A 27,816-nucleotide genomic window follows, 5' to 3' on the forward strand; every position below is an offset into this window, starting at 1 on the left:
CAGACACTGTGGTCACTTCACAGCCTGGCTAGGCAGGAGGACAGCATTTACTACGGTTTATGGGAACCACAGACATAGGTACAGATTCTTTGTATGGTAGCCAGGGTGGCAACTGCCCTGAGAGAGCACCATATGTGATGTGGGATCTCCCAAGTGAACGCACACAAGCCTGGGAAGGCCTGGGCTGGAGGGGCAGAACTCATCCTCAGACAGGAGAGGCCAGGGCAGTGGTTATTCAAAGTGCCTCTCTGACCACAGAGCCCTGGGACAGATGTCATGTTTTGGGCTGTGAGCCTCATGCCCAGCCCTGTAGAAGCCATGTTTTCTGGTGCTACTCCGAGGATCTTCAGCTTTTGACAATTATCGCTTGTCTTGGACCTTGAAATGGCTCTCAGCTGCCCACTTCGGGTTTCTACCAATGCTGGGGTAGCCGCCGCAACCTGGCTGCCCCAGCCCAGTAGATTTTCTCCAGGAAGACTTCAGGCACTGGAGGTCACCACTCCACAGGCAAAGGACATACAGAACAGGCGATGCAGCAGTTCTTAAGACTGTAATTCTCAGAGGTGAAAACTATACACAAATTGCAGAAATTGCCAGAGCAGTGTGTATCTCTAGAAAACATTCTTTGCCATCCCACCCACTCCCTCCCCCAACCCCCACCCTCAAAGACGTATCAGAATCAGCAAGGCCTGTTCCCGTCCCCACAGCCTTGAGCAGCGAGCTCAAGGACATTCTGGCCAGGCCACAGCAAAGACTGGCACAAGGCTATATACAGCCAATTCCAAAAGGGTCCAGAAATTCAAGGGCTCCTGCCCCAAAGTACCACTCTGGCCGTCTGTAATCTGCCAGCCTACATTCGAGGGGCCCACCATCATGATGGCTGCGTGACTCCCTCTATGTTGCAAATAACCATGGTCTATGTACCAAGGGTCCTCCTTGCCCAACCACCACTCTCGATGGGCACCCATGGCTCCCAGTAGTTTCACCATACTGACAGCCTTGTGGGCAGGCTGGGCGGTCAGGCCTTTGCCCCACTGCTGCCTCCTCCTGGCCGTCCTGAGTCTTCAAAGCAGCCTGAGAGAGAACTGCCCTTGGATACGGTCCACTTGGCCTAGCTGCTCCCAGATGAGGGGCAGATGGAGCCACACATGGGCAGGGCTGTGGGCTCTGGCTCACTGTCTGCAGTGGGATCTGTCATATCTGCAGTCTCAGAGCATGGGAGAGGCTCGTTCATGAGTTCCTGGCTCCTCTTCAGCCTGGGCGTGGGGGAGACGACAGCCAAATGGATCTATGTAGCCCACCAAATGGCACAGCCTCTCTAGCATCCCAGGACCCACTGATGTAGAATATATATGGCTTTTCCTAGGACCCATGGGACGTGTCCTTCAGGGATGTGGTGTGGGATGCCAGGAATGCTCCTTGTTGGAAGCCCTGTTCTGGCACATGCTGGGAACACAGGGAGCTGGACCATAGACATGGATGGTGAGACCATTTGGAGGTATGGGAGGCTCAGCCCTCTGCTGCTAGCCGCAGGCTACACATGGCAGCTCATTCAGAGGAAGCCGAGGGAGCTCTAGCTTGGGGCCTGTTTCAGTGGGTAGTGCTGGAACAGCTTTTCAAAGAGCATGGCCAAGCCCACAAGTCATCACATCCTCTAACCACAGGGTGGGGCCAGTGTCCTCAACCAGACCCACATTGCTTATGCATCCTCCCCAGCCTAGCACAGAGCCTCTACCTCTGGGAAGACCTCCCTGCACATTGCTTATGCATCCTCCCCAGCCTAGCACAGAGCCTCTACCTCTGGGAAGACCTCCCTGCACATTGCTTATGCATCCTCCCCAGCCTAGCACAGAGCCTCTACCTCTGGGAAGACGCCCCCTGCACATTGCTTATGCATCCTCCCCAGCCTAGCACAGAGCCTCTATCTCTGGGAAGACCTCCCTGCTTCCCAGGCAGGGGGAGTGCTGACCCCTCTCTTAGGCCCCACTATACCAGGCTCTCTTCACTGAGGCAGGTGTTGGCAGTCTGTGACCTGTCTTTGCCACTGGTACTAAGGAAAAGCTTTTCTGAGTGAGTGACCCAGTGGCAGGTGTGACTAAAAGGGCCACCAGGAGGTAGCTGGCTCTGGTCTGAGCCAAGTGTGTCTCTGAGATTCTAACCCCTGGATCTGAGTTCACCCAGAATGTCCCCAGGGAGCCCCTGCAGGGGCCTGAGAAGAGGTGGCTCAACTTCCATATCCACTGCTGGTCCTTCCCAAAAGCACAGGCCAGGCCTTCCGGGCCACATGGCTGCTGGGTCATCTGTGTTGTGTAAGCCCTACGCCCCACTATGGCCCCTCACATACATACACTCACTTTTCTCTGTTAAAAATCACGAAATCTTGCTGGATGGCATCCAGACAGTCTTGCAGGTAGTCATTCTCCTGTGGACAGAAAGACTGCCTCGGTGACTCGTGCTGGACGCCAGGGCCAGTTCCCAAGCGCTGCTCCCACCACTCTCTCCTGAGCTCTGGGAAGGCAACTCCTGGCTTCCAGGGAGCTCTGCTCTTCAGAAGCCCAGATCTCCTATCTCTGAGAGCAGACACACCTAAGACCAGCTGTGGGGGTGGGCATGGCAGGGTAAAGACACTGCCTCAACTCTCCTGTGCTCACTGAACCCGTACCTGGCCCCTGTGTGTGTCCCTTCCCAGAGAATCTGGTAGGGACCCTGAAGGCCCATATTTCTCCCTCAGAACCTCATTTGTGTCTCCCAGCAGCACAGCCAGGCTCAGAGGTGACAGACTCTCGGGAAGGGGGGGGGGGGCTACAGGGCACAGCTAATGGGTACCAATGAGGACCAGGACAGCAGCTTGGGAGAGGGCTTTAGGGCTATGGATGGGCTGTAAGTCAGAATATGAGACTCAAGAGCCATGCCTCCAAGAGATTTTCTCCCCTGGCTCGGAATCAGTTTCCTGGTGTGGGTTGGGTTTCAAAACACGACGATTTTTGGAACTCTGTTTATGGGGTTCAAGGGAGATTCCATATCATCTTGGAAGAATGTGGGGAAGTGAAAACACATGCCTGGGCGGACTGAAGATTAAAGGCCGAAGGACATACAAGATGGCCATGTTCTCCTACCACAAGGTGGTAAGCAACAAGCTGGGGAGGGGTCCTAGGATAGGAGATATTGCTAGAACCCAACCCCTTGTGCCCATGGTAGTGATGGCGCATCCAAGAAGCCAAAGCCCAGGAGGGCACACTGAGTCAGGAGGAACCTGTGGTGATAGAGCAGCGGAACCTGGAGTGTAGCGAGCTGAGTGAAATCACACCTGATAGAGATGTATAATCAACTCCTGAGATGGCTAAGGCCTGACCTATGCCTGATCATGTAATGATTATCAGCTGCCTGCATATGCGTGAACCTACTATGGGCAGTGCCCACCTGGCAGTTCGGGGTTGGCAGCCCATGCCTACTTAAGGGCTGGGAGCGGTTTGCCAGGGAGAGAGGGGTCAAGGAAAGAGGGGAGAGAGAGAGAAAGAGAAGGAGAAGGAGATAGATTGCTGTGAATAAAGTCCTGGAATAAACTGCAGTGAGAAGAGCTCCGGTAGTCACGTCATCCTTGCTGGTCGAGGGTGGCCGTGACACTGGAGCTCTTGGTGGTCAGAGAGGTCAGAGTTAGCTAGGCAAAGGCTACCAGCTGCCCAGGGGCAGGAGAAGAGCTGCACACCTGCTTTCTAGATCCAATATCCTACAATCCTTTACCTGGAAAGGGTTCAGTCCCCTAAGTGGGAGGACGGCTAGGTTGCAGCAAATGCATGCTGTGGGGACCAGGTTCCTACAGCTATCTCCACAAAGGGGGTGTCTAGTGCTTAAAAGTCTGCTTAGACCTCAAGCCCTGCTCACAGAGCCCAGTGGCCACAGACCCACCCTTTCTCTGGATGCTGAAGGCAAGACCCCGGCAAGGCTTTTGGCATCTGTTAATGCTGGCTTTCCTGCCAACTCGACCTGTGGGAAGCAGCTGTTATGATGAGGGGTGGGGGAGGCAGATGTAGGTTGAGAATAAAGTGTAAGTTATGCAGATCGGCACATTTGAGGGACCCAGTGTGTAGCATGGTAATAGGAGTTAACAACACTGTGCTGTATACTTGAGGTTCCTAAAAGGATAGATTTGGAAATTCAGCCTTTTCCCCAGCTTCGCTTTGATGATTATTTACCATTTTTTGCTTGTAATAACAGAGAAGTTTGTACACCGCAAGCTTTCAGGCCAATGACTCCTAAATAAAACTGTTTGTAAAATAGCTGTTGTAGGGGGCTTGGGCTCAGTATATAACACATTGCAATGCTGGGAGGCAGAAGCAAGCAAGCAGATCACTGTGAGTTCAAACCCAGCCTGGTCTATAGGACAACCAGGGCAATTACACAGAAAAATCCTGTCTTAAACAAAAAACAGGAAGGAAAGAAGGAAGGGAGGGAGGGAGGAAGGAAGGAAGGAAAAAAACTACAAAACCACATTGCAAAATGCAAGCCTGAGAACTAGAAGTCTGATTCCCAGTAGCAACTTAAAAAGGTAGGTAGGGGGGCTGGAGAGATGGCTCAGCGGTTAAGAGCATTGCCTGCTCTTCCAAAGGTCCTGAGTTCAATTCCCGGCAACCACATGGTGGCTCACAACCATCTGTAATGAGGTCTGGTGCCCTCTTCTGGCCTGCAGGCATACATGTAGAAAGAATATTGTATACATAATAAATAAATAAATATTTAAAAAAAAAAAAGGTAGGTAGGCATGGTAGCCCATCTGTAAGCCTAGTGCTCGAGAGGTAGAGGCAGGGGATTGCCAAGGCAGGCTGGCTAACTGGACTAGCTGCATCAGTGAGCTCTGGGTTCCTCAAGAAATCATGCCTCAGGAAATCAAGTCAAAAGAGTGAAGAAGATACAGGACATCAGATTCTGTCCCCTCCCAGTGTCCACATGTGCCCACATACCTGCACACATGTATGCCCCCTCAGAACATTCACATCAAAAAGCAGATGCTATAACAAATACCCCAGGACCAGCCTACACAATTACCAAGAAGCTTGTCACCCAGGCTGAAGTGACCAAACACGGCTACAGTCAGAGACATTCATCTTCACCTCTATCTTCCCATTATGGTGTCTCACAGATTTCCCATTCTGTTCGTAAGTCATGCCTCAAGAACCAAGGTCCCCTGGGAATAGCCTTCCAGGGTTAAGGATGAGTGGCCATACCTTATACCTCTTCCTACTGGGAAAGTGGCACAGCCCCTGACCTGTTGCTTCACCTGCAGGAGGCAGATGGCTTCTTCATTCCTGTACCATGCCCTCCAGAACTCATCTTGACACCGTGTCAAGGGTAGGCACACAAACCAGATGTTCATGTGTCTGTGTGTATGTGTGTGTATGTGATGTGTGTATGTGTCTCTCTCTCTATGTGTGTGTGTGTGCGCACGCGCACGTGCACGTGCTGCTCGGTCCTTTCCTGTGGCTCTGTTCCCTGTCTTGGGGTCTCCCCTCCTTGTATCTACAGCAGGTACAGACCAATCAGTACTTGGCTGAAAGCTTGAGGGGACTCAGAAGCTCTCCATATCTCTACAGCTCTCTCCTCTGCAGGAGATATCATGCCTCAACCTTTTGCCCCACAGCTGTGGCCACCCTGAGAGGGGCCTCCACCCAGTTTAAAGGAACTGACTTTAATCACTAACAAACAAGACTCGCCGTGTCTCTCTGCGTACTCTCTGATGGTGAGCAGAGAGACAGAAAATTCCAGTCTGAGAAGGCAAAGGCAGTGACAAGCTCAGGCCCCTCAGGGATGAGGGTCTGAATCGCAGTCTTAGATGGGATTCGTCCAACCAAACAAAACACTGAGATTAGCAGAGGTGTGTTGTGAGGGTGGGAAGGAACCAAACTGGCACTGAGGCAGTGGTGAAAAAATCAAGTATCAGCCATGGCCTTACCATGCGAGCAGCACCCTAGCAGGGGCGGTGGTCCATCCACTAACCCCCGCACTGACACATTCCTAGGAAGACAAGTGCCCAGTGGCCTAAGGAGCCCCTACAAAAACATCTAATAAACGTGTCTCTGAGCTGGGCTGTGGTGGTGCACACATTTTTGGGAGGCAGAGGTAGGCGCATCTCTATGTTCAAGGCCAGCCTGGTTTACAAAGTAAGTCTTAGGACAGCCGGGATGGTTACACAGAGAAACTCTGTCTTGAAAAACAAACAAAAAAGTGACTCTGAGTGAGACAAGAGAATTGTGGACTCTGAGTGGCTCCATGAGCCTCTTTCCTACAGACTCTCCTGTCGCTGCCAGTTCTCTCTGTCTCGCCCGGTCCTGCTGGACCAGCTTTTTAAGTATTCCAGGTGCTGTCCTCAGGAGGCCTCCTATGGTGTCTTCCTGTACTGGTTCTACTGGGCCTCTATGCTGCGTCTCCATGTTCAGCTCTTCTCCAGTGGCCTACAGTAGGCTGTTGGAGCCCTCGCCAATACACACAGAGCCACCAAAACCTAGGTCAGGTATAGGAGCATGAAAGCTCAGTTCCTTTAGAACTGGTTACATCTGGGTCACAGTCCGCACCCTTGCTGGCTCAGGCTGAGGCGGGCCGCCTCCACGACTGCTCCATGCTTACTTAGTGGCTCCTATATATGCTCGTGAATCCTCAGGAAGACATCAGCAAGACTGGATAAATGCTCAGCGGCAGGACTAGACTCCAGATGTTGACAAAGAGCCTGGGAAACGGAAACCAGGTACAATCCCTAATGCTGTTGCAGACAGATGTGTTGAGGAGCTCGGGCGCTGTGCCCAAACTGCTCAGAATTTGCTAGAAATGTAATAGATTCAGACCAACGCAATCATCTCAAACAAAAAGAGCAAAGTGGGAAGAGTTACAATTTCTGGTTTCAGCACTGACTTCAAAGTGACAGCCACCAAGACAGCACATGCCGGATGAGGACAGATCAATGGGCGAAGAAATTAATCCATAAATACACCCTGCTATTTATAGTCAGACTGATTTTTGAAAATGGTGCCAAGAAGTTCCATGGGAGAAAAATAGGCCTCTCAACATATCTCTGCAACCATCTGATATCCACAATCAAAAGAATAAAGACGAACCCTCCCCCGACACCACACATAAAAATCAGCTCCGAGTAGATCGCAGACATAAATACGAGACCTGGAGCTAACAACACACAGGCAAAATCCTCAAGACTACAGGTTCGGTGACTCCCCCACACAAAATACAAGCAGTGGATTCTCCCAGCAGCCCAGCATCAAAGACTCCAGCTGCAGATGACATGCCCACAAAGAAAAGACAGTCTGGCAGGAGAGGCAAGCATATAGCATCATTCATCTGATAAGCATTTGCATCAAAGAGCAAAGAAATAACTCTTAAAATGAAACAAAACCATAAAGATTTCTGCATGGGGTACTGCTCTGTAAGCAGCTTCCACGTTGCCACTCCTATTCTTTCAGCCAGAAAAAAAAGTTGATGTGCTGGAGATCAGAGGCTTTTCTTGGACCTGCCAGAGCTGAAGACAGGGGGTCAGGGTGCCCCGAAATCTACAGAGGACAACAGAGTCCCTGGAGCTGACACTAGTGGATCAAGAGCTGTAGGAGCAATTCCTGGAGGACCCCCGAGGCTGTATTCCTAGGATACGACTCACCCATTCCTTTGTGGGCTTCATTCCAGGAAGCCAAGAAGTATTCATGGAGGACCCAGAAAGGTTCCCCACTTAGAAGAAGAGGAAAGAACGGCCAGGTGAAACACACCCAGAGTCTCCCCTGTAGAAGTAGAAACTGGTTGTCCAAGGGAAAATCCACTGTAGTAGGGAGGAGAACTTTCTGAGAGCGCACTCTGCTAGCCTTGGCATCACCTGAGGGGAGGGAATGAGCTGGGAAATGTTGGTGAGGGTGCGCTCGTTAATGCAGACTACAGACTCTCCCCACCAGACTTCTGCACTGAGCGAATGGCAGGGCATCGCACATGGTGAACAGTCCTGACAGGAAGGGACTTCCCACTTGGATGAAGTCATGTTGTCTGAAGGTAAACTTTAATTGGCTGATGGCATATTGCAAATTCTACTACAACCACTGGAAATACGTTTACATTGATTTATGTGTGGGCATACACAAACACAGGTATCACGGTGCGTCCATGAAGGTCAGAGGACAACGTTCAGAAATCAGTTCTCTCCCTCCACCATGTGGGTTTCAGGAATCAACCTCAGGCTATCGGGCCTGTCAGCAGGCACTGCTCCCCACTGAGCCATCTTGCCAGCCCTCCTAAAACTGTATTGGAAGAAGCATAATGGAGGAGATGGGGGAAGATCACGTCATGCGTCATGAAAAGCAGAGAAGGCGAAGCCGGATAGGAAAGAACAAGCATGGTGAGCGGACTGGCTACAAACACAGTAGCCAGGAATCCCGGATATCAGCGTGAGTGGTGCAAACACAACAGCGAAAGACAGATGTGGGCACAGGGGACTTTGAAAGATAATCCAGCCTTAAAAGGACAGAGAGGGGCAGCTCTCCAATAAGATATGTGGTAAGCACAAAAGATGCTCATTAGTCAGTGAAATGCAAATAAAAAGCAGCCGTGGGAGCTGGGAGTGTAGCTCAGTTAGAGCACATAGCATGCACAGAACGTTGTGGGGTACGGCAGGGCATGCCCCGAATCCCAGCACTTGAGTGGTAGAAGCAGGAGATCAGAAATTCAAAGTCATTCTTGACAAGTGGGTTTAGGACCAGCCTCGGTTACAAGAGACCCTGTCTCAAAAAAAAGCAACCAGAAACCCAACAGAGAATGCAAGCAAAATACTCCATCAAACCAAACAACAACTACCAAAAAAAAAAATCTTCACTGCTTCATACTCAGTGTGGTGGTTACAACTGAAGCTGCACACTGAACATTCAGAAGCACTGACAAGGACACGAAGCATTAGAGCCTCAGAGGTGGCCAGTGGGGGCATAACATGGTGCAGCTACGGAAGACGCCATGGTGGGTTCCTGAAAACCGAGGCACAGAGGTGGCACATAAGCCAGATGTCACACTAAGGTCCCTCCCAAGGGAAACGAGAGCATACCCCCACGGGGACCTACACACAAATTTGCAGCAGTGTTAGCAATGAGTCAAGAGCAAAAGTGGCCCAAAGCCCAGTCAGGTGACAAATGGCTGAGGGAAATGTGATACAGTCGTGAATAAAATACTAAACAGAGGAGATGTTTCTCACAATCAGAAGAATGGAGGTGCTAGCCTTTAGGACAGTGTGGGTGAGTCTTGAAAACATTGTGTTGAGTGCAGAAAGTGTGCAGGACCACACACTATGATTCCATCTAGGTGAACTGTCAGAGCAGGGACTTCTACAGGGACAGAGGCGGCTGCCATGCCTGCAGGGGAAGCCTGGAGAAGAGCAGCTGATAAGGGGGGCTGTGGGAGAGCTCTCCACTCAGATTGTAGTGGCAGGTGTGCTGGAAGCCAACGATGCTGCACTTGGTGTGTGTGTGTGTGTGTGTGTGTGTGTGTATGTGTGTGTGTGTGTGTGTGTGTGTGTATGTATGTGTGTGTGTGTGTGTGTGTGTTGTATGCTATGTGCCTGTAAGAAAATAAAGGTATTCATTAAAGTGCCTCAGTCTCGAGGTTCTCAATTTTCCATAAGCATGCTGGACATTTTCCCATTGTTAGCCGACATTCAGAACACATCCCACCCTCCATCAAAAGCCCACCAATTGCTGCAGGATGGCACCGAGGTCTGCCCAGTGTAGGCGTCTACCCATTCATAGCCTCCAGAAGTCAGCACGGCAGTTAGTGTCTGTACACGCTCCACATCTGGATTCTCACACTAGACCCCCACTCCAACATAGAGCCAGTTTCGATTCCCCAAAGCCCTGGTTCTAGGCACCCCAGCCAGAACCTCTGCCATCCCTACTCTTGGCACCTGGCCCAGGAGCTATCAGACCGAAACATAACACAGACACTGGAGTGCCATGGGCAGTTGGAGGAGAGAGAGAACAGAAGCCCTACCTACCTATCTGCTTCTGAAAAATTAGGGCATTAAGGGGATAACCCCAGCCCTGTATCCCACACCCACTCAGAAACAACAGAGCCCATCAGATCTGGGAGGTCATACTCTGATGGAGGAAGGTCATTGGTTAAGTAATAAAGAAACTGCTTGGCCTCATAGGTTAAAACAGGTGGGGCAATGGAGCACCGGACATAATTCTCAAGGTCCAAATCAGGAGCGGAGGGAGAGAGAGCACAGGCAAGGAACTCAGGACCGCGGGAGGTGCACCCACACACTGAGACAGTGGGGAGGTTCTATTGGGAACTCACCAAGGCCAGCTGGCCTGGGTCTGAGAAAGCCTGGGATAAAACCAGACTCTCTGAACATAGCGGACAATGAGGACTAGTGAGAACTCAAGAACAATGGCAATGGGTTTCTGATCCTACTGCACGTACTGGCTTTGTAAGAGCCTAGGCAGTTTGGATGCTCAACTTGCTAGACCTAGATGAAGGTGGGGGTTCCTTGGACTTCCCACAGGGCAGGGAACCCTAAGTCCTCTTCGGGCTGAGGAGGGAGGGGGACTTGATTGGGGGAGGGGAAGGGAAATGGGAGGCGGTGGCAGGGAAGAGACGGAAATCTTTAATAACTAAATAAATAATTAAAAAAATAAAAAAAAAACATAGGTGGGAGGAGTAAACAGAACAGAATGCTGGGAGGAAGAGGAAGTGAGCTCAGAGGCCATGCTCCCCTCTCCCGGGAAGACACAATGAAGCAAGCCGCCAGGTCAGACATGCTGAATCTTTCCCGGTAAGCGCACCTAGAGGTGCTACACAGATTATTAGAAATGGGCTAAATTAATATGTGAGAATTAGCCTAGAAGAGGCAAGATATAATGGACCAAGCAGTGTTTAAAAGAATACAATTTGTGTGTTGTTATTTGAGGAATAAGCTAGCCAGTGGCTGGGAGCTGGGGCGGCAGGAACACAGCCCATAGCTCCTACAACAATACTCCAGAGAGAGAGGCCCAAATATAAGGCAAACACTGACCATTGATCACTACCATTGGGACGTCAGCACATGACGGTTGCTTTTGCCAGCTGCACCCTGGCATCAGGAACGAGACTGTGACTCCCCCCAAATGTTCAGGATCTAAACCCTAGAACCTGTGGATGCTCAGATTGGCAGCCACCCCAGAACCAGAGAGGCGGGGAAGGATTGCCTTCTTGGAGGCTTCTGAGAGCAGAGCTTTGACAACATTTTGATTTTGGACACTGGTACCCCTGAGCACTGATGCACCAGGACACCAGTCACCTGAGCACTAATGCCCCTGGGCATAGCATCAGGGGCTCTTCGCTCTCAGTGTGTGCCTGCCACTGGTCAGATGGTCCTCAGTTGATTGATGTCCAGAAGGAGCAAGCGGCTGAGGGCAGCTATGTGGAAAAGCCAGGTATGACCAGGGATGCTGGTAAGGATAGAGGGAAACTCCTAGGCTTCCTTGGGACTTTAGGAGACTACTGCTGGACTAGAGAGTACACGCTCTGCCCATAGGCCATGCCAGAATGCTGTGAAGTGACCTTGCACACCACATGCAGGGGTGGGGAAGACCCGCAGCCTGAACCCAGCACTCACCGACTGCGAGCTGTCCCTGCTGCTGTCCCGCGACTTGTTCTTCGCCAACCGCTTTTTCTTCTTGTGCAAGGGCCTCGACTCCAGGATCATCTCTTCCAGCTCAAAGGTGGGGTCACAGTGCAGGCGGCCTTTCTGTGTAGAGACAGGGTACTGAGCCCAGCCTGCAGGTGCCACCCCACCCCACCAGCCTGGGCTTGCCTGTCCCAGCACACGGACTTCTTACATTGGGCACAAAGCCCGGCTCCACCTTCTTCTCGCTCAGGTCATCCCAGAGCACATGGGCCAGTGATGGTGCTGTCTGCATGTCTTGGAGACTGGAAAACCGGTGCTCGGGGTTCACGGTGAGGAGCTGCAAGGAGCCCCCCTCTTAGATGCGTCCCACAAAAGAATGGCCACTTGCCCCAGGTTGAAGCAACCCTTGAAGATGTCCACGGGTTTGAGGCGTTGGAACCTCAGGATCACAAGTGGCACAAGAGGAGAGGTGGCATCAAATAATATGGCCCAAGGGGTTCTGTGATCCCAGTGTCCTGACCAAGGACAACAGAGGTCCTCCTGGGATGTCCTACTAATATTTGCCAGCAGGTGGCAGTGGTAGCCTGGTTAATGTTCTCTGATACTCGCATGTGGGCCCAACTATAGCAAAGCCTCTTGTTACCGCATAGAACCTCCAGGCTCCAGAAACCTAGGCATCCACGCTGGGTCAGGACATCAGGTCGGTAGGCCTAGGTACCTCCTGTTCAGGTCTTATATATAATAACCATTTCTCACACCTGTCCTGACGATGGGCTCTGCTATCTGGATCCACCCCTTGGGATGCTCCGATCAACAACACATTTAGAGAAAAGCTCATCATGTGATAAGCAACCCGTAGTCCAGTCCCAGGACATATGGTGTCCCTGCATCCCTGATAGCTGTTATCCTCCATCCTCCTTCCAGCAGTTATAGACAGAACCTGGCTGTGGGACAGGGAGGGGGAGAATGGCTTTCTTCTTGGTTTGCTCCCTGGGAGTGGTGACCCCAGGCCCTGTGTACCTTTCAGGGTGGGGGCAGGGGCAGAGGAGACAAGAGCACAGTTTGAGCCATGCGCCAGCTCGGTACCCTCTCCCTCCTAAAGGTGTAATGCAGAAGGCTTGATGCCTGGATTCTTTGCCTGGGTCTGAGTATCTTGCGAAGTGGGTGATGGTGGGTGAAGATGGGTCCTAACGCATGGATTCCTGACAGGATTACAGACAGGGCTATGTATGCCATTATATAAGCCACCACGAGGGAGCAGTCAGGTTGTCCGTGAGACGCTTCTCAGAACTAGAAACCCACTTGGCTGAGCCAGACAAGGTCTCAGAGTGGTTGTCCAGGAAAGGTTATGGCTATGCTAGGGAAGGGCTCTGTGCCCATGGCAAGATGGGGTACCTCTCTGTGATACTGACAAAGTGCAGAAGGGATAGGACTCTGCCGGGGGAGGGGGACGAGGAAGGAGGCTCACCTTCCGTAGCAGGGCGACCATCTCCTTGGACCAGGTGGGCACATACTGAACACTCACGGTGCTGAACAGCTGGACGAGCGACTCCACGGCGTTGTTCGAGTGGATGTCATAGGGCCTCTGTGGGCAGGGATGTACTGTACCAGGTGTCCCTCCCCGCCCCTGTACCCTAGCACAAGTGCAAACACCCTGGGAGCCCATCTGCACTCCCTGGTACAGGACCAGCTCTGAAAACAGCAACTACCTGATCCAGATCCCAGGATCTAGCTTGCACCAGGATGGAACCAGTACCACAGCCCAGAAACTCATCTGTCAAGAATATGCATGCCCTACCACCACCAAGACCAAAGGCCTGGGTGGGTCAGTCCCAAAAAATGGGAGGTCCTGTGTTCAGGAGACTGGAGTTCCATTGAATGGTGGGGGTACCCCAAGAGAGGATACAGAGGGCAATATGAGGCCTAAGCAGATCAGTATCTCTGTTCTTAGAGAAAACAAAAAGCAAAGTCCCTTCCAGGGACCTGCTGGACACATGTCCTGTCCATCACTGACCACTCAAGGAGACTCACTTGCTCGGGTATCTATCACACTTTGCTAAAAGCCTGCATCCTCTGAGGTTTGGGTGTACCATCCTCCCTCCCTGGTTCTCAACCAGTCTGGGGCGAGGAAGTGGCTAGCGTAGGGTCACAAAGTCTCCATACCCATCCACGTAGTAGCTCGTAAGCCATCACCCCCACCGACCACCAGTCCACCTCGAAGGAGTAGCCGGTCCCGCCATTGACGAAGGAGTGGAAGATCTCTGGAGCTTTCCAACAGAAAAAAGAAAGAGCTGAGCTGTGGGGCTAGAAGCCTAATAACCGGGCAGCTCGTAGCCAGGCCTGGATAGAAGGCTGCACTGGATCCAAAGAGAACCTACCCACCATGATTCTGTACTGTTCCACCTGCATGGAGAAGCCCCCTCCTGGAGCAGCCCCACAGTAGCTAAAACACTGTGCATAGCTAGACTATTTGGTTGAAACCCAGCTCCTCTGTTCTAGGGAGTGTGCAGGGATGGGCAGGGATGGAGGGGGCTATCTCATTTTTCCATCCCATGGCTCTCTTCTACACCCACAGAGTTTTCTACACATTTCCAATTGATCATATAAATCTCTCATGACTTTATGTCTGACTGCGGCAGGGGGATGGCCCTGCATGGCCAGATGTCACCTGAGGCCTTGGGCTTACCCATGTATGGTTTGGTCCCAGCTAAAGCTGTTGCCCTCTCCCCATCCTTTATGATGGTGGCGATGTTGAAGTCGGTCAGGTGTGCATGTCCTGTGAAGAGAGGGCAGACACGGTTGTCCAGGTCCTGGGCAGGGTTCCTACGCTCCTCACGGTGTCCCAGAGCTCCACACACTCACCTTGCTCATCCAGGAGAATGTTGTCAGGCTTGACATCTCTAGGAGGACAGAGGGTGACAAGAAAATTAGCTGGAACCCATGCCATTCTCGCCCTGACATCTCTGATAGTCAGGGGCTCTCCAGAAGCTCCACCAGAGGCAGAGGCTGGAAGGCGTGACTTGGTATTTAGGAAGAACCCTAACCTAGGACCTGGTGTGAGATGTGGAGGACACCCTTCACATGATTCAGAGGGCACCAAGGCCACTCAGAAGCCAGCAACAGGGAAGCCACCAGCAATCCATGTTCTGAGTCGTGGTGGCCAGAGAGCATATAGGACTTCACAGAAGGGCACATACAGCTGAAAGCCCCCAAGGACTGTGGAAGTCCTGCCAGGCCATGTTCCCTCCCCAGAACGCTGGGACCGCATGGATGTGAACTTGTGTACATTTCTCCCACAACTCGATTTTGGTCTTCTCCCCTTGACTTCCAGACACACAACTAGTAGCAGTAATGATCGCACACCCAAATTATGGTCAGATGACAGAACCCCCAGGGCAGAGAGGCAGAAATCAGGTTCCTTTGACTAATAACACACCTCAGTTTCCACTGAGGCTGCAGGATTTCAGCCTAATTTCTGCTCCCTAGGGAATTCTACCTGCTTGCTAATTAGACATTTCCCAATCCCACCTGCTTTGCAAGACCACCACAATCTGTGTGAAGTTCCATGTGGTCACGGGACAAATAAGGGTCACCTGGATGTGGCCAGGCCCTGCGATCCACCCTTGAGGATTATTAAGTCCTCTGTGTCGAGTCTCAAACTGGGCTGTTTGGACAGGGTTGAGGAACAGGTATTTGTGGGGAGGGTGGGATACAGAGCCAGAGCAGACTCTGCTGACCAGGAATATCATCCCCTTAGGTGGTGTGACCCAAGGTTATTGCCAACCATTCAACCCAGGTAGGCACGTCATCCCGCAGGTGTTCACACACCTGTGGATGATGTGCTGGCTACGCAGGTAGTCCAGGGCCAGGGCCATCTCACAGATGTACAGCCTCACGGTGTCCTCTGAGAACTGGACGTTCTGCTGTAGGTGGTAGCGCAGGTCTCCACCCAGAAGCAGATCCACCACCATGAACATGTCCTCCTCATCCTGGAAGGAATACCTGTGGGCATCAAGGGAAGACTTGGCATATGAATGACTGGAGAGCCAGAGCAACGGCTCCTGCCTCACCTGGTCTTTCCTCCTTCCAATCCGACCGCCATCCTGCCTAACGCAGCAACTACATCCTTGCTCGTAGCTGCACCAAGACACCAAGGAAAACAGAACAGCTATGCCCCTGAGGGTGATTTGGCTGTGGGGCAGAGATACCCATGAGTGACAACTGGAGAACAGAAACAGTGAAGATTCCTGGACTGTTTCAGATTTCCCTGGTTTCTTCTATGAGAATAAACAAAACAAGACAAAAGCACTGGCTGGTAAAAGAACATGAGACAGTACCAGTGAAATGCCTAGTACAGAGCTGGGCAAGAAATTGGTGTTTAATGACCAGAAGCCATGGTGATGACTGACGATGGTGACAACAATGGTCATGATAGCAATGGTGGAGATGATGGTGGTGACAGTGATGGTGGTGCTGGTAAAAGTGTTTGTTATGGTAATGGTGATGATTGCAATGGTAGTAGAGATAGGGTTGGTTGATAGTGTTGACGGTGGTAGTGGTAACTGTGATGGTGATGGTTGTGATATTGATGGCGATGGTTGCAATGGTGGTGGTGAAAATGAGAGTTGATTGGTAGTAGTGATGGTGATGGTGACAGCGGTGGTGGTCGTGGTACTGAAGATGGCTGTAATGATAGCCATGCTGGTAGTAGCAGTGGTGATGCTGATGTTGGTGATAATGAAAATGATGGTAGCAGTAGCAGAGCAATGCTTTAAGGATGTCCTTCCACTCAGTAATATCTTTTGTGAGTTCTCGGTGGTAACTCTAATTTTTACAGAACTGACTCAGAAAAAAGTTACAGAGAATTCACTTTCATGTGATGTCCCACTCTCTGCCCTCCATAGTCACCGTCTCTCATCCTCAATGGAAGGCGGCCTGGAGAGGGTGGTCTGGAGAAGGTGGCCCAAGCAGGAGTCCAAGGAAGGGGTCGGGAAGAGGGTCAAGGAGCAAAGAGAGCTGGGATGTCATGGCGGCCCCATGCACACAGCCCTAGATGGCAGGTGACATCCCTCAGAGGGATGCAGTATGGAAAGCTAGGATGTAATATCTATTTTGAACTCCCAGCTTGTGGCCCAAGTCACACCGACACCCGTTCAGCTGTGCACAGCAGCACTGGGGACCTCCTGTTTCACAGTCGAGGAGACTAACAACAAAGAGACCGGGTGTGCTGTCTACAGCATAGGAGAGGACTCGATCCAGAACCCATGTACCTGACCATTAGGCAACACTGTCTTTTAGAAAGCCTGGGGAGGTTGGCTTGCTAAGGTCCCAAACAGGAAAATCTTGGTCTTCCTTTTTTCCAGGACATCTCAGTGCCAGCACCGTGTGGCTCCCACCTGACAGCGATTCCCCTCCTTTCTCCTGGTCCACCCCTGTGCCTGGGCCTGAGCTCCTGAGCTACAGCATGACAGGATCAGGTTGGAGGGGTACTTCTCACTGAGACCTCCTCCCCACTTTAGAATGGTGCTCAGCGTGCTGACAACCAGATGGAATGTGCACCACAGAAATGCTCTCTGAATCTGTCACTCTCCAGCCTGCCTGAAAGAAAACAGCCACGGCACACTAGCGCGCCTGCGTACGAAGGAAGCCATTGAGTCATGCCACGTCACCTCTGGGAATTGACCACTGTCCACTTTGAAGTTTCTTGACCTACTGTAGCAAAAATAAAACAGCAGATTGCAGTTGGGGGGATGGTTCTGTGCTCTCCAGCAAGTCTTGGGTTCACTGTCAAACAGAATACACTTGCTTCCCACTACCCCAAACAGCAGTTAGCTGCTTCTTCCTGAAGCTCTGCTAAAGGACACAGGGTCACTGACAGGGGCAGGCACCTGTGACTTCTAAGGGCTACTTTGCCAGAGATTCCTGCTGTTGGAAACCCTGTGGTCCACCTAGCCTTTGTCCCTCATGCCTGTCCAGGAGCACAGCACAGAACGGTCTATGTGGGAAGTCTATATAGCCCACTATAGGAAGAGGTCAAGGAGAACCCCTGAGTCCGACAGATCCATGTACTGGAGCGGGGAAAGGCCCCTTTGGGTCAGGGAGCTGTCCTGCCATGGAGCGGACCCTGGGTCCTTCCTGGAGTGGAAGGAATCAACCTCCTAGCAGCTCACAGGTTCTTATGCATCTAGCCCTCATTTTGTGCTGTGTGCTGGCCTGAATGGAAATGGCCCCCAGAGGCTCATAGGAAGTGGCACTATTAGGAGGTGTGGCCTTGCTGGAGTAGGTATGGCCTTGCTGAAAGAAGTCTATCACAGGGTGGGCTTGGAGATTTCAGAAGCTCAGCCTAGGCCCAGTGGCTCACTCTCTCTTCCTACTGCCTCAGGATCCAGATGTGAAACACTCAGCTACATCTCCAGCACCATGTCTGTCTGCATGCCGCCATGCTTCCCCCATGACAATAATGGACTAAACCTCTAAACTGTAACCAACCCCAATTAAATGTTTTTCTTAATAAGAGTTGTCGTGATCACGGAATGCTAAATCCTCAGCTCCTAGCAGACCCGGGGAGAGTCTATACAAATCCCAGCACACCATGGGCCCCTGGAACCAGTAGGCTCTGAGCACAGAAGCTGAAGAGATGGTGAGAACAGGGAGGACTCAGCGGCAGTGGGGGAGGGAGAGCATCCCAGCAGTATTAGAGCCCAAGAATAGTAGGGCCCCTTGTCCCATTCCAGAGGGGCATCCCTGGCAGGCCCTCGGTGGGCTCACCAGAGGTTCACCAGGAAGACATGCTCGATCTCCTGCAGGATCTCCAGCTCCCGAAAGACGTTGCGGACCTCGTCGCGCTCGATGCATTGTTGCTTGTTCATGTACTTCATGGCATACATCTTCTCAGTGTCCCGCTTCTGCACGATGCACACCTGGGGGCCAAGGGCCAGTGAGCAGAATGCCAGAAACTGGACTCTTCAGCTGCCTCCACCCTGAAAGAGCCAGGGTTCCCAGCCGGCCATGGGACAAGGCTGTGAACAGGCCCCTTCTACAGACCCACAGAACCCAGACTCTGCACCCAGACAAGAGTCCTAGCTTCATGGTGGGCTGTCCCGTAGGGAGTGCTAAGCCTCCCCATCAGCCATGACCTGTGTGAGTGGTCACACCTGACCAAGCTTCAGCACCCTCTTCCTTCTCAGGGCTTGCATCAGCAGGCAGCTTTGAGGGATGCTGGGGACTCTGGTGTGGTTTGAGTGTGAAATCTGCTCTCCACAAGTTCCTGTGTTTAAGCACCTAGCCTCCAGCTGGTGGCACTGTTTTGGAATCTTGCAGACGCTCTAACAGGTAGAACCTCGCTAGGAGAAGTAGGTCACTGTGTTTGGGAGCAGGGGGTGGGAGGTATGGTTTGGCCCTACTTCCTGTCTGCTCTCTGCTTCCTGGAAATGCCCTCACAGACCCATCCAGAGGTGTGTCTCTTAGTTGATTTCAGCTCCCATCAAATTAACGTTCAAGATAACCATCACCTGAATAAAGGAGAACCCACTTAGCACAAAACTGTGCGTCGGGGAAGCCCTCCACCCATCACCGGATCATCCTTTCCACCCAGTAGGGACTGTCCGTGATAGCAGGGCCCTGTACAGTCCTTAAGGCACGGCGCTTTCTGAGCCCTGCACTGCCGTGGTCAACCCCCAGCGCTGACTGGCATCACTTAGCAGAGAAGAATGGGTGAGAAGAGGACAAGGTGATCAGAGCAGCTGGTATCCTTTGTGGCCAGGAAGTGTCTATCAGAACCAAGGACAAAGACTCCCAAAAGGAAACAGGAAGTTAACACACAAAAAGCTGGTGCCAAGCCAGCGCCTACCCCCACTGCAAGCCACAGCGACCCTCTTAAGGACAGGTGACTCAGGTAACCAGAGCCACTGCCGAGGGTTTCTGCACACTGTGGTCTCTAGGGCTTCGTGGAACACTAGCCGTGGGTCAGAATGATTCTGGACCTCAGGGCAGGTAGGACTCCCAGGTGTCACTGGAAAGCCTGGAGCTTGACATACACCCCAATGGCACTGGCCTCAGACCAAACCTCTGGATCCACCCTGAGGGGACCCACATTCCTTTTCCTGGGAACACACACAAGGTAAAGGTTTCTAGGACTGGTGGGTGTCCTGGCACGGCAAACTAAATGACCGCTGCTCAGCCACTGAAGAGTCACCGAAAGGATTTTTAATGACATGCAACAACTGGGACACCAAGCAAGGATACTGAGCTGTGCACTATAAGCAGGAGGGTGACACACAGTCTGCACAGAAGCTAGACATGAGCCATGGAGACAAAAGCAGCCGGGGCGGATGGAAGCTGTGCAGAGCCTTCTTGGCTACGGTTTTTGTCACTCTATTGTGAGGTTCTGGTGATAGCCGGTGGCGCTTCTGTGAACCCTGCCTTACAGTAATGGCAGTAGAGCTGTCTGGCACTCTGGTCTTGGATGAAGGGTCTGTGGAGGAAATGGCTGAACAACTTCTCTTAGTCCTGAGCCCTACACATCCTCCCACCACCCAGAGACACACCCTCTGTGTATCCACAGCTGCAGTTTCCAAGGCAACACTGCATACATAACACCTTGCCCACAGGCATCGTAAGCCCAAGGGAGCTAAGTCTGAGACTTGACGCCAACAAGGTTTGGAGGGAACATCTGACTGCCTCCAGTAGCCCATCCACCCCAGCAAAAACTCACCAGCGGCACAAGCACAGCCAGGTCCCCACGCTGGCTACAAAGATCCTTGCAAAGCTCTTCTGGAAACTTCCTCTGCAGGGGCTGATGCCCCAGGGAGACTCTGGCCCAGGGATAGGTACTCACCCTAATAAGCGTTAGCTTCTACCTCCAAGGACCACCATCACCCCTGCACCCCTACCTCAGCATTGCCTTTGAGGAGCAGGCCTATCGGAGCAGGTAAGGGGTGCAGGGCCCATAGAGGATATTCAGAGGAGGAGTCTTATCTCTGAGGTAGGTTTGGGCAAAGATCCTTCCCAAATATTTCATTAATAAAAATTTCAAAGCCAAATGGGGCTGAACTCCGTTGACAGAGCAGCTGTCTAACATGTACAAAGCTCTGGCCCAACCCACAGCATTCCATAAAACTAGATGTGGTGGCACATTCCTGCAAACTCAGCTATGAGGATATAAAAGCAGTTCAAGGCCAACCTTGGCTACTTAGTGAGTTCAAGGCTAACCTAGGTCATATAAGGCTCTCTAAAACACAAGAAAGAAAAAAAAGAAGGAAGATGTGGTGGCTTGCATAAAAATGACTCACATAGACTCATAAGGAGTGGCATTATTCAAGGTGTGGCCTTTTTGGAGTAAGTGTATCACAGTGGGGTGGGCTTTAAAGGTTTCAGAAGCTCAAGCCAGGCCCAGTGGCTTCATTGCTCTTTCTGCTGCATGCAGTTCCAAATGTAAAACTACCTCCCCGGCTACCTTCCCAACACCATGTCTGCCTCTGTGCCAACATGTTTCTTGCCATGATAATAATGGATTGATATTTTCCTTCATAACAGTTGCCATGCTCGGACCTTGGGAGAGGGTTGAAGGAGAGGGAAGAGGAGAGGAGGGGAGCAGAAAAAAATGTAGAGCTCAATGAAAATTAATTTAAAAAATATATATATATATATATATATAATGGCTAGTTAGAGCGTAAGATCCGATGTTAAGCTGCACAGCTTCAGAGTGTCTGTCTCAGCTCTATAGGCATTTGCTGAAATGCATAGACTTTGGGTCTGGCTAATTTTGATGTGTGATTTTTTTTTCTTATTTGCAAATTCTCTACAAAAAAGTTTTAATTAAAAAAAAAAGAGTTGCCATGTTCATGGTGTCTCTTTACAGCAATGAAACCCTAAACTAAAACAGAAGGGAAAAGAAAAGAGAGGAAAGACAGACACACATACACAGATGGGGGAGGGGGAAGAACTCAAAGGTTGTTTCCAAAAAACCATAAACCATAGCACTCACTAGCTGGCTGCCCAGAATATATAAGAACATAAATCTAGAATCTCCCCAAAAGGGCCTCAACGGCCAAGTTTAACTTACCTGTCTGTGTCCCGTAAGTGTTCTATGGACTGTCAAACTAAGTCAGTAACCCAGAAATCAGAATAACGCAAAGGAGAAGGTGAAAATAACAGCTACTGGGCAGTTATGCAAATGTGTCTGAATAAGCCCAGTGGCACTGAGAGCCAAATTATCCTCTTGTTCACACTCGCTCTGCAAATGCTCTCTCAGGACTTCTGAGCCTGCCAAGAAGGCAGCTGGATGCTCCTCTGGTGAGAAGACCCAGATGTCCTGAAGGGAAGCTGCAGGCAGGACCCTGGGCAACAGGCAGAGCTGAACCCCAAGGCCAGGGTTCAAAAAGAAGGAAAACTCAGAATGCCTCAGCAACCCTTCGGTAGGTAGCATCTGGTCACTTCTCAAGTCTACCCACCCCAAAATCAGCTCTGGCACAAGCCCAGCCAGTTTATGTACAGGCTACCAAGTCCCGGAAAAATCCTGTCTGCCTCTCAGACTAGTTGGGTCTCCTGGGCATTCTGAATTTGGACAGACCTTGCTACCAACCCCACTCTGTCACTCTAACTGTACAGTTGTAGGGAAGGGCCCAAAAGCTGTTGCCAGAATGAGCTTATGGGCTAGAATAGGGCACCTCAACTCAATCTATGACTCAAGTCAAGTCAGCTACCATTGGGTACTAAACAACATACCTATTCAACAGTCTTGCCCACAGGGTTTCCCTCAAGTCAAACATGGAGTTGTGACTGAGCACACTGACAGTCAGGTCAGTGAGGGAGTTAAAACTATACCACTCTGGCACACAGAATATTTTGAATTAAAGGTACCTTTAAAAAGAACAGGCATATGTTGTGGGACATTGTTCAAAGATGTGTTACATTTGTTTATGTTGTGGAACATTTGTTTAATGATGCAAAGATGGACTGTATTCTTTTATGTTGCATTTGTTTAACTCTGTGAAGCTGTGCTACTTTGCCTGCCTAAAACACCTGATTGGTCTGATAAAGAGCAGGATGGCCAATAGCAAGGCAGGAGAAAGGATAGGTCTAGCTGGCAGGCAGAGAGATAAATGGGAGGAGAAATCTGGGAGGAAGATGGAGAAGCAAAAGAAGGAAGAGGAGGACTCCAGGGTCCAGCCACCCAGCTACACAGCAAGCCACAGAGTAAGAAGTAAAGAAAGGTATACAGAAACAGAGAAAGATAAAAAGCCCAGTGGCAAAAGGTAAATGGAATAATTTAAGAAAAGCTGGTTAGAAATAAGCCAAACTAAGGCCAGGCATTTATAAGAATGAATAAGACTCCATGTGTGTTTATTTAGGTATTGGACCCAGAAGAGTAAAACAAAACCAACTACAGGCATAGGCCAGTAACTGACCATCCTGTCTCCTAAGAGCAAGAGCTAAAATCCCTTCCTTAAATTGGCAGGGAAGCAACATCCTTATTCAGAACCCAAGACCAGAATGGAAGCGCTGTCAAGACCATACTTATAGCTGTTCCTGTTTAATCCTCCTGCATGATCTGGTTGCTCCTTTGCAGGTCAGTAGGTGTGTGATGCCGGAAGCTCTTGATCAGACCACCAAGACAGTTAGCCGCCTTGGGTGCTGCCTAAGTACCGGCCTTCACCACTACTGCCCTGCAGACCACAGAACTGCAGCCCTCCTTGGGCTCAGCTCTGTCCAGAGGCTTTGCGCTATCATGGGACTGCTCCCCATTGGCACATGGGTCAGGTCAGCAGCACCCACTGTCTCCTGGGCAACAGGAAGTCCCATTTGGGGATGGCACCTGTTAGAGGAGCTTATGACATCTCTGGCTTAAGATGTCTTTAAAAGAAGGTTGTGACTCAGACATTCCAGGCGTCAGCAACCACCAAGGAGACCCAGCAACCTCACCCTCCTATCTTCTGTTTCCCTACTGGTGATAGCAGTCCCTGCAGGAGGCATGGCCTTTGGGACCAATGCAAGGGCTGAACCTCAGTCCTCTGCAGTAGCGGGAGAGATGCTTTGCAGGATTTTCTATTAATTAAGACTCCTAGACCAGGCTAGACCTCTTATCCTGTAGACAGCCTTAGACATGGCCCTCTGGCCTAGGCATCCCGGCCCCAGCTTTCTGGTCATGAGACTGGCTGTAGATGGATGTGAATGCCCCCCTAACCCCTGGAGCAAAGAAGCAGAAGTCATGTGCTCCTTCTCTAAGCTCCAGGTGTTCCTTCCTGCCTCAGCTGCCCCCAAAGCTTCTGCGCCAAGACATTTTTGGGTGTCTGTCTGTATGCACTCTGCCACCTTCTCATGTATGTGAGACTCATCCTGGACCATTCTGGAAAGCCTTAGGGGTTGTTTCTGTGATCACAGAGAAACCTGAAAAGGTCAGCCATGTGGCCCCTGGAGACGCCTGTCTGGGTCCGAGGCTAGTTCAACAGTGTTCCTGGAGTCCTCCCTCTGAGACGCACTCACCCCCCACCCCATCTCTCTTTTCCAAGGTTATGGCAGGTGGGCATACAGCAGACAGGGCAGTAGCAGAATGCTTGTCGTAGGCTGGCAGAAAGCCCTGTTGATGGCATGTGAGGGACAGCTTGTGTGGCTTGTGGGTAGGGCAGTGGGCACTGGAGAACGTTACCCAGTCACTCACCACAGGTCCTAAGCAGGTCCTCTCCAGAAAGTGGGCGACACAGATCACTTTGCCCTACTTTATGGATGTGACAGGAAGAGCCTTTGTAGGGGGCAACTACTGGGACATCAAGTGTGAGGACGGAGGGCTCCTGAGGGTTTGCGAGGCCACGCCTACTCCACGACAGAACCAGCAGCAGGTTGGCAGACCACAGCATCAGCACAGGTGACCAAGTGTGGAGCTGCAGACTCCTGTCCCCACCCCCCATCCCCAGCTAGCTACAGTCCTTTCTCAAATTACTATTTTGAAAGCCTACTGAAAATTTCAGAAGGAAAATAAGTGTCAGTCACAGCAGGCCACCCAACCTACCTGGTCCTGGCTCCAGGCCCTGCTCTGAGTGGTGCTTCATTCTGCGCCCAGTGAGCAGAATTATGGGCCTGCCAGTCTGAGCCCAGGCCAGTCAGAGCATGGACATGGAGGCTTCTTGTCTCCCCCAAATACACCCTCAAGCAGGAGGCAGAGAATGCCAATTACTTCCAAGATAGAAGTGGGCAGGCCAGGAAATTACCCAAGGAGGGCCTACCTTTTGGGGGCAGGAGAAGTCTTTGCCTGGCAGATCCAGAGTCCTAGGTTATTCTGATCCTTTTATGCCTCTCCTATGAAAGCCGCCTACATACCTCCCCCCTCCGCCTACGGTCAGTCACATACACACACATACACACCACAGGCCCTGTCTGCAGGATCCCTGGGGAAAACATATTCTCTCACTCAGCGTAGAAACCCCACAGCTACTGCCAGGGAGATAGAGTCTATAATTTTCACACTACTGGCCCCAACAAGGAGCCACCAGGAGCTGCTACTAGCTGCAGAGCCATAGAGAAGCAAAGGGAGCAGCATGCAGATGGGGTTTTCCTGGGACTTTGGGCTCATAATTCTGAGGTCTAAGGCTAGTCCAGCTATGGAGAGGGTCTCTGAAAACATGACCAAGCTGAGTGAGGATCTGCAGGTCATGGATGGGGTTAAGCCCTAAGTCAACGGCAGATATCCTCACAAAAATAAAAAAATAAAAAAGAGGTAGAGGAAGACATAAAGGATAAGGCCACGTGGAGATGGGATAGGTGTGAACACACTGGTCCTGATGATGGAAGCAGACAGTCACAAGCCAATGTTTGCTAAAGATCATGGAGACTTCAACAGCTTCCAGGAGCCAGGAGAGGGCAAGGGTCTTTCTCCCTTACCTGCAGTTTTGCTTCTACATCAGACCTCAATCTCCAGAGAGGGTATGAGTTGTGCCTGTCTGGAGCTGGCTGTGGTGGGAATTTGCCTCAGTCCCAACGGGTCAGACTGCACGCCCATCCCAAGCATACCTATCATCGATACAAGAGCTCCCTGGGGAGCCAGGACTTTGGCCTAAACTTGTAGTGCACCCTCAGCTGGGGGCACCTTCTCTCTCTTTCCTATCTGCTGATCTTGCCTCTCTTCCCTTCAGCAATCCAAACCTTCACTGTCTTTCCACACAGGCTGGCCTGCCCGTGTCACTGCTGAGTAGGGCTGGCCGCAGAGCTCTGGGCTGGGGACACACTTAAAGCTGCTAGGGACAGTGCCGAGTTTTGCCCTTAGAATGGGCTTCATTAATTGCACCTAAGTGCCCTTTGGTGAACGCAGCTGAGGAGGTTTAAGCCTAGCTAGAAAAGCCTGGCTCTGCTGGCCTCCAGCGCCAGCCCCTACAGAGAGAGACTCCATGGAGGAGTTTTTTGCTGTCCTGATTTAGAGGGACTGCAGGTGTGGCGGTTCCCGCAAAACAATGTTCCAGAAGGTGAAAGGAGACTCGTGGCCTCTTCCAGCTAAGCCCTTTCTGCAGACCCCACTGATGGTTTCCTCAAAGGAAATTGGTCTGGGCTTTCTGGGCCACTTCCTCAGTAATCCACTTACACCAGACAGAGAGGAAGTGAGATCAGATCTCAGAGGAGTGAGCCCTGCTGCTCCCGGGGCGGCAGGGCGCCCTGCAAAATGCCGCTGCACAGCCTGGAATAAGCTGGTGACTAATGGCGGTGTGAGTGCCATTCTAATTGAACACTGTTTACGCATCTTGCAGATTTAAGTGATTCACCCCAAGCTCTTTTTCTTTCCGAGTCATTTTTGTTCCCCAGAAAGCAAAGGGCTGACAACAGGTACTTAAAGCCTTGGAACACTATAATGAACGCACCTCCTGGGAGTAGAAAAGCCCAGGGAAGGCAGACTGGACCACAGGGGACCAGGTAAGGATCCTGCCTTCCCAAGGATTCTGTTGGTTGCCAATGCCAGCAGAACAAAAATCATAGGATGGGTCCCAGAGAAGGTGGCTGCCAGACCTTGGCAGGGGTATCTGGGTAAGGTTCAAAGAGAGCAGTGTCCTCGAAGACAGCCAAGAAACCCCTGCAGAAGCACAGAAGGGCAAGGGCTAGACAGGTCAGAAAAGGGTGCTCAGACGGCTCACAGGAGTCCCTGCCAGAGCAAGAGACCACACTAATCTTCTGCTTCTCCCAAGATGCTGTGATCTTGATCTCTGAGAGGTCAGCACTCCTCAAATCCCATCCGGGGCCCCTTGCTGGACCAGCTCCTGCTGTTCCCCAGTGCCCAGAATCTCTCCTCAGCCTAGACCAACTCCCTTGCCTGGGTCTGCATCCGGCTGTCCCTCAGAGACTTCAGGGGAATGCTTGCCCTTGAGGAGGCACCATTTGGCGGGGGTACCTAGCTTCATGTAGGAAGGGGAGGGACCCAAGAGGAGCACACACAAGGAAGAGAGGAGCAGGGAGACAAAGACTTGGCTTTCTCAACTCTTAAGCTCTGCTTCCTGGGCAGTGGCTGGTGGAACTAGAGAAGTTTTGGACGTCATGATGTATTAGTCACTTCTTCTCATTGTAACAAGACACCTGACAGAAGCAGCTCAAGGCTCAGAAGATTTATTTTGGCTCATAGCTTTAATAAGGCACAGTTCACCACGGTGAGGAAGGGTACAGGAGGCATGATGGAGTTCATGGTAGCAGAAACCCGAGGTGGGGACTCCCCATATCCCACAGGATCATGAAGCAGCCACACATGCGGGTGCTCGGATTTATCTTGTTTTCTTCCCTTTTCATTCAGTCTGGGTCTCCAGCTCATGGCATGGTGCTGGGCCCGTTGAGGATGGGTTTTCCTCCTGACTTAAAACTCTGGAAACACTCTCTCACACACCAAGTGGTTACCTCGTAAGTGCGGCACTGGTATGTGGAGAGACAGCAGGCCAGTGGGACAGAAGGGAAAATCAAGAAACATGCCAAGCTGCACAAGGATACTTCTTGTGCCATTACAGGTGGTATCTCAAATTTAAGTTAAAAAAATGATTTTTTTAAAAGTAATGTTGGAATCAACTAAGCCATTGTATGAAAATTTGATCCATGCCTGATGTGACAAGTCAGAATAATTAACTCCAGGTTATGAGTTTTAACCTGACACATAAAACCTAGAAGCAAGAGAAGAAAATATGAAGATGTCTCTAAATAGAAGTAGGGACAAATTGGGCTCTGAA

General features: G+C 51.2%; 1 protein-coding gene across 1 annotated transcript in view; it reads right to left on the reverse strand.

Moving 5' to 3' along the window:
• Positions 1–534: 534 nt before the first annotated feature.
• Positions 535–27,816, reverse strand: part of Stk32c (serine/threonine kinase 32C) — an 85,622-nt gene continuing 58,340 nt past the window's right edge. Inside the window, exons 3-12 of the mRNA XM_005351440.3 lie at positions 18,401–18,552; positions 15,461–15,634; positions 14,495–14,532; positions 14,319–14,408; positions 13,796–13,899; positions 13,101–13,217; positions 11,844–11,969; positions 11,621–11,752; positions 2,355–2,422; positions 535–1,256 (exon numbers count right to left, since the gene is read on the reverse strand). Of these exons, the coding sequence (XP_005351497.1) occupies positions 1,112–1,256; positions 2,355–2,422; positions 11,621–11,752; positions 11,844–11,969; positions 13,101–13,217; positions 13,796–13,899; positions 14,319–14,408; positions 14,495–14,532; positions 15,461–15,634; positions 18,401–18,552 (1,146 nt within the window). The 3' untranslated portion in view covers positions 535–1,111. The remainder of the gene's footprint in view (positions 1,257–2,354; positions 2,423–11,620; positions 11,753–11,843; positions 11,970–13,100; positions 13,218–13,795; positions 13,900–14,318; positions 14,409–14,494; positions 14,533–15,460; positions 15,635–18,400; positions 18,553–27,816) is intronic.

The sequence above is a fragment of the Microtus ochrogaster genome, chromosome 8 (assembly GCF_000317375.1).
Source record: "Microtus ochrogaster isolate Prairie Vole_2 chromosome 8, MicOch1.0, whole genome shotgun sequence".
NCBI lineage: Eukaryota > Metazoa > Chordata > Mammalia > Rodentia > Cricetidae > Microtus > Microtus ochrogaster.